At 33.4% G+C, this 11,887-nt stretch overlaps 1 protein-coding gene across 2 annotated transcripts; it reads right to left on the bottom strand.

Annotated features, from left to right (window-relative positions):
- Positions 1–5,430: 5,430 nt before the first annotated feature.
- LOC146920456 (respiratory burst oxidase homolog protein D-like) lies at positions 5,431–7,338 on the bottom strand. Of its 2 annotated transcripts, none has more exons than XM_085713878.1 (5): positions 7,202–7,338; positions 6,326–6,488; positions 6,192–6,240; positions 5,762–5,877; positions 5,431–5,616 (listed from the first exon to the last, which is right to left on the bottom strand). In XM_085713878.1, the coding sequence occupies exons 1-5, from the start codon at positions 7,209–7,211 to the stop codon at positions 5,514–5,516; spliced, it is 441 nt and encodes a 146-aa protein (XP_085570004.1). In that variant the 5' UTR covers positions 7,212–7,338; the 3' UTR covers positions 5,431–5,513. The 2 variants fall into 2 exon arrangements, with proteins under 2 accessions (XP_085570004.1, XP_085570005.1); XM_085713879.1 differs by lacking the exon at positions 7,202–7,338 and adding an exon at positions 6,665–6,747.
- Between the last annotated feature and the right edge of the window lie 4,549 nt (positions 7,339–11,887).

Consider the following 11,887-nt stretch of genomic DNA (forward strand, 5'->3'; position numbering starts at 1 on the left):
ACTATGTTGTTAATGCAACAAAATTCTGTCCAAAGTTGTGTGTTGATGTTCTTTCTCTGTCAAACTAATGCCCAAATGCCAAGCATTTATAATGCATTATATAACCCTTCATATGAGAGAAAACACCCCTTTGATTTGAAACAATGTTATGGTTCATTAAACATCCCTTTCTCAAAGGTTATAATCATATACAATTGAATCAATGCAAAGGTTCATTAAGCACCCTTTTGCCAAATGTTATAACCATATACATTTGAATCAATGCAAATGTTCATTAAACATCTCTTTGCCAAAGGTTCCAATGTATATGAATGATTCCCATGAAGAGTTACAACTTTTGGTTCTAAAGTGATTCCATTATTTTGGAAATTACCAACAATCCCCCACCATTTTCAAAATACTAAATCACATAAATCCGGAAATTCCATGCCTTCAGATAATGGTATCTCGCGATTTGAACCATTACTTAGTAAGTTAAGTTTTCGCTCATTCCCAAATAGTATGGTAGGCAAGCTTTGAACCAACTATTCATTAGAACAAGTGTGCATAACTTACACATAGAATCTCGGTACCATTGATAAAGAGACTTGTAAGATGACACATTAAAAAGGCCTTGTGTCATATATCCCTTTTCATGAGAATTTAAGAGTCAAACCCTTGAACTCCGTGAAGCGGCCAAACTTCATTCTCACATAGGTAGACTATATCGGGAATGCTCCATAAGTATGCATTCCAGCAAATATATGCTATATGTCCATTAAGAGGAAAACCTCATCCTACCTTTTTTCTTCTTATGGTCCAAGTACTTTTACCCCTTGGGATGTTATCTATCGTCAAGTACTTCAATCACTCTAATAGTGTACTTTCACCATTGAACCCAAGACTTGATACTACTCAAGTGTGGGTTGAGTTTCCACCATTGGTGATCAATTAGATTTGGGTTTGTACCACATCCCTAATAATGTCTTCAATGTATTCAACATCATTTCCAAGACATCATTCCTTGTCAATCATTTCGTCAAATAATTGCAAGATTTTCTTTTAACTTTTATAAACTTTGAATATTAAATTCTTCACATAGATTTTTAATTCTCATAGCTATGTCTATGGATCAACTTATATACTCTTGATAGTATTTACCAACTATCATCAAACCATGACACTTTTGTCAATTGAGTATATTGTAATAATACATAAACTTTTATGTCGTTACACCTTTGCTATAACAATATTTAACATGCATTTCAATTTGATCTTCAATTTTTATTTTATATCTAGCCAAGATATATCATAAATTGAATGCATTAAACATACATAACAAAATAAAACTTGATCATAAAAGAATGTCATAACCAAACTTCATAAGATGGGATTAAACATGTAAGTCATATACTTCACATAAAAAAAATAAATAAACAATGAACCAAAATCATTAATATTCTCTATGACTTTCTTCCATGAACATATATCAACTTACAATAATTCAAAACATACCCAAATTATTTTAATGTCATGATAAACAAGAAATTAACCATTACTTTTCATATTATCATGTACATATAATATCAACACAATATTAATGATAATGATTTCTTACACAAAGTAAATAATATCATTAAAGCAACCACTTGATATTTTGACAATTTATCTACACTACTTTCATAAATAAAATAGTGTTTAAACATTCTTAACATATTACTATACTCATCAAAATTCATATACTTGAAGAATTTCTAAATCATGTATATATATGTCACCACATGTTAAATCTAACATATTCATATTTACTTAGATACTATACACATGCATTTAGAACACCAAATATTTCATAATAGGTAATCACACATTATCTCATGTTCAAATTAACATCAAACAGATTTCAAACGATAAATTTCATCCATACCAAAATTTATCATGCATATATTATCTACAACCACATGTAAATTTAACATAAACACATCACATATGAAATATTTATCCATAAATTTCCACAACATATGTTCATAAAAGGAATTTGTTTACCGTTCACCGTAGTCATGGATGAAAATGTAAACTTTCATCTCTCCCAAAATTGCAGCCATTAATCACAAGTAAATCATAAATCGAACCTAAAGATTGTTGGAACTTGTGTTGGGGGTCTGCTGCAATAACTTGACCAAGAAGATGATGAAGATAAATACGATGAAGTGTGCACATAAATTCCAAAGATTGTTGTATATCTTGATTGTTGGGAAGAGGCTGCTGCACTTGAAACCTGAAAAGTTTAATAGTTATGCATGTAAACTCAAAGCGTATGGGGTTGCCATACTAACCTTTAGGTTCGATTCGCCCCCACCAATAACTGTATATTGGATGCAATAAGGAATGACCGGCGAATCCCCTTCAGGATACTATGAGTTCCTTGACGTGTATTGCACAACCACACCAAGCGTATCTCCTAACAGTATTTTACAGATTTATGGTTCCAGCAATTCACTCATGCATTAGAGAATTGATGGATGATTTAGAGTGAGAGAATGAGGGAGAACTATGTTGTTAATGCAACAAAATTCTGTCCAAAGTTGTGTGTTGATGTTCTTTCTCTGTCAAACTAATGCCCAAATGCCAAGCATTTATAATGCATTATATAACCCTTCATATGAGAGAAAACACCCCTTTGATTTGAAACAATGTTATGGTTCATTAAACATCCCTTTCTCAAAGGTTATAATCATATACAATTGAATCAATGCAAAGGTTCATTAAGCACCCTTTTGCCAAATGTTATAACCATATACATTTGAATCAATGCAAATGTTCATTAAACATCTCTTTGCCAAAGGTTCCAATGTATATGAATGATTCCCATGAAGAGTTACAACTTTTGGTTCTAAAGTGATTCCATTATTTTGGAAATTACCAACATATTTCGGATTGTGTAATTTGAATATGTTGTGTAGTTATATATATATATACACTGTTTTGATAGTTGAGTGGGAACACAAAAGGTAGCATATATAAATGAGTCCTGATAGGTGAACACCCCCATGTGGCAAACACCATCCTACCTCCACATAAAAAAATGACACGTGGCAATGTGGACCCCACACTCCACTGAACCCATTTTTTATTTTGTTTTTCTGATTCATTCAGAGACCATTCTCTCTCTCTCTCTCAAACTTCCCTCACCCCCTTTCATCTCAAATAATCCGCCGCAATTCCCTCTCCGGTGATCCTGTTTGTTTTCCGGCGGTATCTTGTTTTCTCCTATCCATATTCAAGAAGGAAAATATCATTGCTTAAACATCCATAACAAAGTAATAAAGGGTCGTCTTCCTTGTTGCTTTCTCAGCCACAACCTATGGCAAATATTGAATTCCTCAGCGAAGAAAAATTCAAAGAATAGTTGTTTCTAAAAAGCAGAATTTGACGCGTGAGTGTGTGTGTCTGGGAGAAGAGTCATGAAGGAAAGAGTATGAAATAACATGCCTTCACCCACATCTTTGTGCTACCGGTTTCTTGTTCCTAAACAATTCTAGCATTTGGATTGAAACTATGATGACACATGTCAATTAGAGGGAGCATCATGGGAATGTCAAAGTTTATCCCATTTGATTGCTTGTTACCATGTAACTTGAATGCTCTAGATGAAACTGCTGACATAACCCATCCAAGATGCGCCGGCGGCTACAGGGTGGAGGGTGGTTGGAGAAGAAAGAGTAGTGGTGGGTGAGGACGTTGAAGACAGTCGTGGTTGGGTGTGCGGGTAGAGGTGGACGGCGGTCGTTGCGGTGGTTGTCTTCGTTGGAAATTGGGGAAATCTTCGCATGTATATATTTTGCCTAAAACGATATTATTTACTTCTGGGAAAGATAACTAGCCAAATATATGGTCTGTATGACCACATTTTTACACATGCATGACCACTATTTTTTCATAAATTAGAACTTGTCCGTCCTTAGGCGTGATAAACTTGTCGATTGTAAAACATGTTATTTATGGTTGAAAATGCTTTTAGTGCAGTGATCAAATGAGATTATGCGTTCGATTCGCCTAAAACGAAATTATTTACATCTGGGAAATATAAACTAGCCAAATATATGGTCTGTATGACCACATTTTTACACATGCGTGACCACTATTTTTTCATAAATTAGAACTTGTCCGTCCTTAGGCGTGATAAACTTGCCGATTGTAAAACATGTTATTTATGGTTGGAAATGCTTTTAGTGCAGTGATCAAATGAGATTATGCGTTCGATTCACCTAAAACGAAATTATTTACATCTGGGAAATATAAACTAGCCAGATATATGGTCTGTATGACCACATTTTTACACATGCGTGACCACTATTTTTTCATAAATTAGAACTTGTCCGTCCTTAGGCGTGATAAACTTGCCGATTGTAAAACATGTTATTTATGGTTGGAAATGCTTTTAGTGCAGTGATCAAATGAGATTATGCGTTCGATTCGCCTAAAACGAAATTATTTACATCTGGGAAATATAAACTAGCCAAATATATGGTCTGTATGACCACATTTTTACACATGCGTGACCACTATTTTTTCATAAATTAGAACTTGTCCGTCCTTAGGCGTGATAAACTTGCCGATTGTAAAATATGTTATTTATGGTTGGAAATGCTTTTAGTGCAGTGATCAAATGAGATTATGCGTTCGATTCGCCTAAAACGAAATTATTTACATCTGGGAAATATAAACTAGCCAAATATACATGTTATTTATGGTTGGAAATGCTTTTAGTGCAGTGATCAATTGAGATTATGCGTTCGATTCGCCTAAAACGAAATTATTTACATCTGGGAAATATAAACTAGCCAAATATATGGTCTGTATGACCACATTTTTACACATGCGTGACCACTATTTTTTTCATAAATTAGAACTTGTCCGTCCTTAGGCGTGATAAACTTGCCGATTGTAAAACAGGTTATTTATGGTTGGAAATGCTTTTAGTGCAGTGATCAAATGAGATCATGCGTTTGATTCGCCTAAAACGATATTATTTACACCTGGGAAAGAAAAACTAGTCAAATATATGGTCTGTATGACCACATTTTTACATATGTGTGACCACTATTTTTTCGTAAATTAGAATGTCTCACTGACAATTGGCTTGAATTGCTTTTTTTTTTGCACATGTAAGTTACAGATAACCAAATAAACGAACAATATAACCATAATTTATCAAAGGCGTAACCATTTTTTCGTAAATTAGAATGTCTCACGACTAGTTTTAAACACATGAAAGAAAAAAAAACATGGTTACGCCTTTGTAAAATTGTAGTTACACACTTCAAATATTTGGTTATACATAATTTTCCTATGAAAACAATATTATTTTAAGGCGAGTTATCACTGAAATATCAAAAGTGATAAAATGTAGTGAAAACAATATCATTTTAAGGCATTTTAAGGCGATATATGTATTCGAGTTTAAACTATTTACTCATATCATTTACATGGTGGAATAAGTGCTTCAAACAATAAAACTAAATAAGTTAGCCATATCATATACATGGCCGAATTAGTACATCACATAATAAAATAAAATTCAAAAAATTGAACGTAGTTGCTTGAAGTTGATTCTTCTGATAAATGGGAAATGGATGCCTGTGAATGCATAAACAATGAATTAAGGTATAGAAATCAGATAAATGGGAAATAAAAATAGAAAAATGGATGTAACTCAAGCTTATATGATGCTAATTAGATGCCACATTTAATATAGAATGCTTCTTCAAAAACAAATCCATACCATTCAATTGGAGAAACAGCAGCACAATTGACAAGCATATACTGTCCACTCTTATAGCTAAATCCTTGAGGCTTTGACATATTAATTGCCAACACATTTCCAGGATAAACAGCCACCTTCAAATTTGACAATGAAATGAAAATGATATCAGACGTATACATAACTTACTAACCTTAACAGAAGTAATTTCAATAGAACCATGTGTGTTTTCATACCATATAGTAAATAATTTGTTTATAATTATTTCAAGTAAAGTTTGGTTCCATGGATAATCAACAGGGCATACACAATGATGAAGAGGTGATGAGAATACCAAAAGGCATTGATTATTTAGTAAAACTAATTTTTTTACTGTTAAAGAATGTAAAGTTCAATGCATATTGTGCAACTCATATTTAGATTATTTAGTGTTAAATTAAAAGTACCATACATCTTTTATCTCTTCCTCGGTGATTCTTCCATCTGCATCTTTGTCAACCCTATAATCAAAATCAATGTTGGTGATATGTTTATGGAGCATTCAACAAATATTTGACACTTACATTAACTAAAACAAAGAATTACATGTCAAAGAATATTTTGAGCCTAGTATCAAAGCTTTGGTCTGAAATACAGTCCCAGAACTCCCTAAACTGGATCTTGTTAATCGAACCTCCTTGAATCCCTCTCTGCCGAGCAAGAGTATCAAAAAGCATCTCAGCATAGGCCTTTGACTCTTCATTCAATCCTACAATTGAATCCAAAGAAACACTTAGAAATTACTACAATTATAATCAAAGTTTCAATTATTAACATTATTCAATGTAATTTTTCAAAACCATTTTCAAAACACAAAATCCCTAAATTACAACCCTCAAACCCACAAATTGAAGGAAAAATTTGAGATAAGAGCTAGGGAGAGACCACATTTAGCACAAGAGATGGAGCCAAATTGTACATGCAAATAAGCCGAGACCAATCACATTTGAGACAGAAGTAAAGGTTGTAACTACAGCTTAGATAGGAGAAGCCAAACTACATCTACCGCAGCTGGGACAAAATGCATCAAAGATCAGGGTCAAAACCCAACAGAGGCTATAAAAGCTAAGCAGATGACCAAAAGGAGGACAGAATAGACAGTCAGACAAATTGATCTAAAGATCAGAGACAAGTTGAGGAAGCAGTCCATAGAAAAAAATCCACTAATGAAGAGAGAACTTGGGAGAAACAGTGCAACTGATTCTGACAGCCCTTACTCTAAAAACCTCAGACATACTCCAAACCAAAAATATAGTCATAAATAAGTTCGCAGAACAGTGCCTTGTATGTGCTTTCATCAAAAAAAATAAATGCATGCAAATGTCGGTAGAAGTTGAGAATCCAAATCGATGCAACGATGACACAATAATTTTACATGCAAGAATTACATATATCAACACTTAAGTTAAAAACTTTTGTTACCTGGTAGCATAATGTAGGAGCAACCATGAAGTATGCTAAACTCTTGAAGTTCACATTGTGTGTGTACTCCATATTCAAAGTATCAGGCACTGTTTCTCCCTATACCACAGGTAACATGATTGAATAAGGGGAAAAAGGATAACTTTTATCACACACTCATTTGAACAGATTATAGCATAATATCACCATCCAGCAAGAAGCCAAGAACAGAGGATTGGAAGTGGAAGCAGAATGGATTTTACTATAACAATTAGAATACTAGAACCACATACTACAGTGTAATCACGCAGGGCTTTGTTGTTCAAAAACTAAAAACCACATAGAACATATAGCATAACCTCTTATATTTATCGAAATACTAATCACTACCTTGTCATTTGAAACAGTAAGCGCTCTCATATCATAGGTTGTATGTGCATATGACACCAATTTTAACCACACTATGCAAGTCAATAGCATCAACGTGGAACCAGATAAAAAAGCAGAATCGCACCTGATCTATAAGATATCTTCACAATACCAATGCCCATGAAATGACCAAGAAGAACCTTTTATTATAGATATTATTTATATCCATCATAAGCCAAATCAATGTTTAAAATAAATGCCACAGATGTGCTCAACTTTTATGCTTAAGAAACACAGGGATTTACTTTGATCAAATAGTCAGTTAAGAGCTTGCAAGTGTTACATGAATGTCTGTCAAATGCCTTTATCACATGACATGAATATCTATGAAGAAGCCAGATCGAATCAACCATCCATACTGCAAAACATATAATTACATATAAAAATGAAAATTTTAGAAAATTAAAACTGATTAAACAGATAAAAAGCATTTTTTTTTACAAGTTGGAAATTCAAATTTTGCAGATAGATAGACAAACCTTCATCAGATTTTCAATAATAAGCCTACTATTCACCGCAACAAGCACCACAATACAGAGATTGAACAGTCCTGCATGACTCTGACAGCCGACGACTGTGAGAGTGGGAGGAGAAGGCCAGGTTGAGTTTTCACTGTTTAAGGGAGAGAGTGGGAACGACCGGAAGTGAGTGAGAGGCAGAGTGAGAGGGAGAAGAAAGGGAGATCTAAGAGAGAGAAGAGGGTGAGAAAGAGAAAGTTGTGTGAAATTTCAAAAATACCCATGCCACATAAGGGGTGTATGGAAGAGTGGTATGGAGAAGGGTGTTCACCAATCTTTTTCCTATATAAATAATACAGAAGGTAGAATATATTAGGCTTAAACACACTTTTCACCCCCTAACTTTGCATAAGTTGCAATTTTGGCCCCCTATTAAAAAAAATGGCAAAAGTGACCCCCATGTCTACCCCCTTTTGCAAAACGTCAATTTTGACCTGGTCAATGCCGAATGGCATGCCACATGTGTATATTTTGAATTAAAAATAAAATAAAAATCCACATGTTTATCAATTGAATTAAAAAAATGAGAAAGGAAAGGAAAGAAATGAAGTTGCACGTGAGAGGAAAAAAAGGAAAAGAAAAATATGAACACACACCACCATCTCTCTCCCTCACCTTCGTCTCTCTCACTCTTTGATTGTCTTTCTCATCTTCATCCTTATTCTTCTTCTTCTTCACATAATCATCTTCATAGAAATCACAAGAGAAGATTTTGCTACCGCATCCAACAAATCTAGATCTTTAAACCTTGCTTTTTTCTTGTTCCGAACAAAACTGAAATTAACATGAATTTAAAAAACGCTAATCACATAACAACGACAAAACCGTTAAGAAGAAGAAGAACGAGAAATGAGATCGCGAGAAATTGAAGAAAAGAAAGAAAGAGAGTTGAAAAAGGAAGAAGAGATATGTCAAGATTTGAGTTGTTGTTGACAAAAAATTGTTTTTTGGTTGAGTTTATAATTTTTTGCTACTGCTTTGGAATTGGAAAAGGGTATAGGAAAAATAAGTTTTTTGGGAATAATAAAGATGAAGAAAGAACCCTGGTTGCCCAATTTTAAAATAAGGATGAAGAAAGCATCAATGGAGCATGGAGCAAGCAAAAGCTGATACAAAAAGTCCACCCTGCTGCCTTATAATTCGACACAGCACCAAGGGAACAAGGCAGAAAAATAACAGTACAATAATGGGACAGAGCCAAAAAATCAGGAACTAGAAAAAGCTATGTACAAGCTCTTCCATCACCGAACAGCCAAAATAGCAGCCTGCCTCATAACAGCAAAAACAGAGACCAAAACAACCAGCCCATTAGAGGATTGAGTTGTTAGAGAGAGAGTTTGAAGAAGATAAGAGGAAGAATTTCTGGGTTTTCTTCTTCTCCCAAAATATAAGGGGGATGTATTGGATTAGGATTCTAAAGGATTTTAAAAGACTTTTTAATTATGAAAAAGTCTTGTGGTATTCAATCAAGACTCTTTGCAATTTAAAAAAAGTCTTGTGGTATTGAATTAAGATTCTTTGTCATTTTAAAAAAGTCTTGAGGTATTCAATCAAGACTTTTCATCACTTAAAAAAAGTCTCATGGTATTCAAAATCATTCAAATTTCAAAGGATTGTTTAATAAATTAGATTTTGATGGATTTTGTGAGATTGTCTAGTGAAATTTTAACAAAAAAAAGTCTTCCATGAAGACATAAGATTTCTTGGGATTGTTTTTCTTTAAAAGATTTTACTATCTTTTTCTTCTCCCTTCTTCCTTCCCTCTTCTCCCTTCCCTCTCTCCTCTCTTTTCTCTCTCTCCCAACTCTTCGTCTCTCTCTCTTCTCCCTTCTCTCTCTCTCTCTCTCTCTCTCTCTCTCTCTCTCTCCTCTCTTTTCTCCCCTCTCTCTCTCCCTTCTCTCTCTCTCTCCCCCCTCCCTCTATATATATATATATATATATATATATATCTCTTCTCCCTCTATCTCCTCTCTTTTCTCCCGTCTCTCCCTCCTCTCTTCCCTCTCTCTATCTCTCATAAAAATAAAATAAAAAATAAGAGTATGTATTTAAAATATTATGATAGAGAGTGTGTTGTAATCATTTCTTTTCAATGAGTCCTTAAAATTCATATAATCTTTTGAAATCTTATAAATCCATACAATCCTTTAAAATCTTATGATGTAAATCCATTGAAATCCAAATTGAAAATCCTGATTGTCTTTTAAAATCATGAAAGTCATTAAAATCCTACAAAATCTTTTAAAATCTTTGAGACTTTTTTAAGCAAAAATTGTCCTTCAAAATCTTAATCCAATACACCCCCCTTAATTTTCACTTTTTTTCTCAATTTTAAAATTTGGAGTTTATAGACTTAGTTAATTTTCTCTGTTTTAATTAATTTATACAAAAAGAATTGGAAGTTGTTGGGTTTTATCAATTGTTGGGTTAAGAGCATGAAGGAGATTGATGATGAATGAAGAGAAGAAGAAGAAGAAGATACCTCTCACGTGCCTCTCCATATTTTCCTTCCATTTTCCATTTTTTTTGTTTTCTAATTACACGCGTGGCTTTTTCTTCTTTTTTTTAATTAAAAATTACACAGTTGGCATGACACGTAGGATTGACCAAGTCAAAATTGACGTTTTGCAAAAGGGGGTAGACATGGGGGTCACTTTTGCCATTTTTTTTAATAGGGGGCCGAAATTGCAACTTATGCAAAGTTAGGGGGTGAAAAGTGCGTTTAAACCAATATATTAATACAATCTCTTAAATTTAGATTATTTAATATTCATTTAATCATTTAATATTAAAAAAGAAATAAAAAAATAATTTGGGTAACTCATTGCACAATCCACCCCAACCCATAAATTAGTGGGTTTACCCAAACCGGTCCAACGGTATTACAAATGTTTATTTTACTTCATCCAACCAAAATACCTTATATGGTTTGGGATTTAGTTTTGGTTAAACTTCAATGCAAACCGACCTTACGTTTATGTATCAATTGAGTTTAACATGTATTAACGAATACTCCCTCCGGTCACTATTATAAGCAAAATTTTACTTTTTAGATACATTGAATAATTAATGTATCTAGTCCACAATAAAGACTAGATACATTAATTATTCAATGTATCCAAAAAGTCAAATTTTGCTTATAATAGTGACCGGAGGGAGTACTCTTTAAAAAAAAGTAGGGGAATTAGTCACTTTAGTCCCTGAATGGGAGAGGATTCGTCACTTTAGTCCCTGAATGAAGAGAAATTGCAAAACAGTCCCAGCATGGTCAATTTCAGGGACTAAAGTGACTAACGGAGTCTACATTCAGGGACTAAATTGACTAACGAAGTCTGCATTGAGGGACTAAATTGACTAACAAAGTCTCCATTCAGGGACTATTTTGCAATTTATCTGCATTCAGGGACTAAAGTGACGAATCCCTTCCGATTCAGGGACTAAAGTGACTAATTCCCCAAAAAAGTATCAACGAATACTTAAATCTCCATCAATTTATGTCGAGTCAAAAGGTGGTTATGTGTCAAATGAATTTATTGTAGATATATATATATATATCAATTGAATTCAGGCATCAACTGAGTTGAACAAGAATAAGTCAATATTTAAATATCTGTCAATTTATGTAGAGTGGTTATGTGTCAAATAAATTCGTTGTAGATATTTTTATTTTTTGGAAAATGTTTGGCACATGTTAAGAAATCTAAAATAGAAATTCTATCTTAAAAATTGTATCAATTTATTTCTTTAAATGTTAGAAATT

This window comes from Medicago sativa, chromosome 5 (genome assembly GCF_051527215.1).
Source record: "Medicago sativa cultivar Bolivia chromosome 5, Bolivia_mono, whole genome shotgun sequence".
NCBI lineage: Eukaryota > Viridiplantae > Streptophyta > Magnoliopsida > Fabales > Fabaceae > Medicago > Medicago sativa.

Coding starts and splice junctions, on each gene's coding strand:
- LOC146920456 (XM_085713878.1), bottom strand. Junction 6,241..6,325: donor CTCAAAATATTCTTTGACAT/GTAATTCTTTGT, acceptor TTTTGATTATAG/GGTTGACAAAGATGCAGATG. Junction 5,617..5,761: donor GCTGTTTCTCCAATTGAATG/GTATGGATTTGT, acceptor ATGCATTCACAG/GCATCCATTTCCCATTTATC.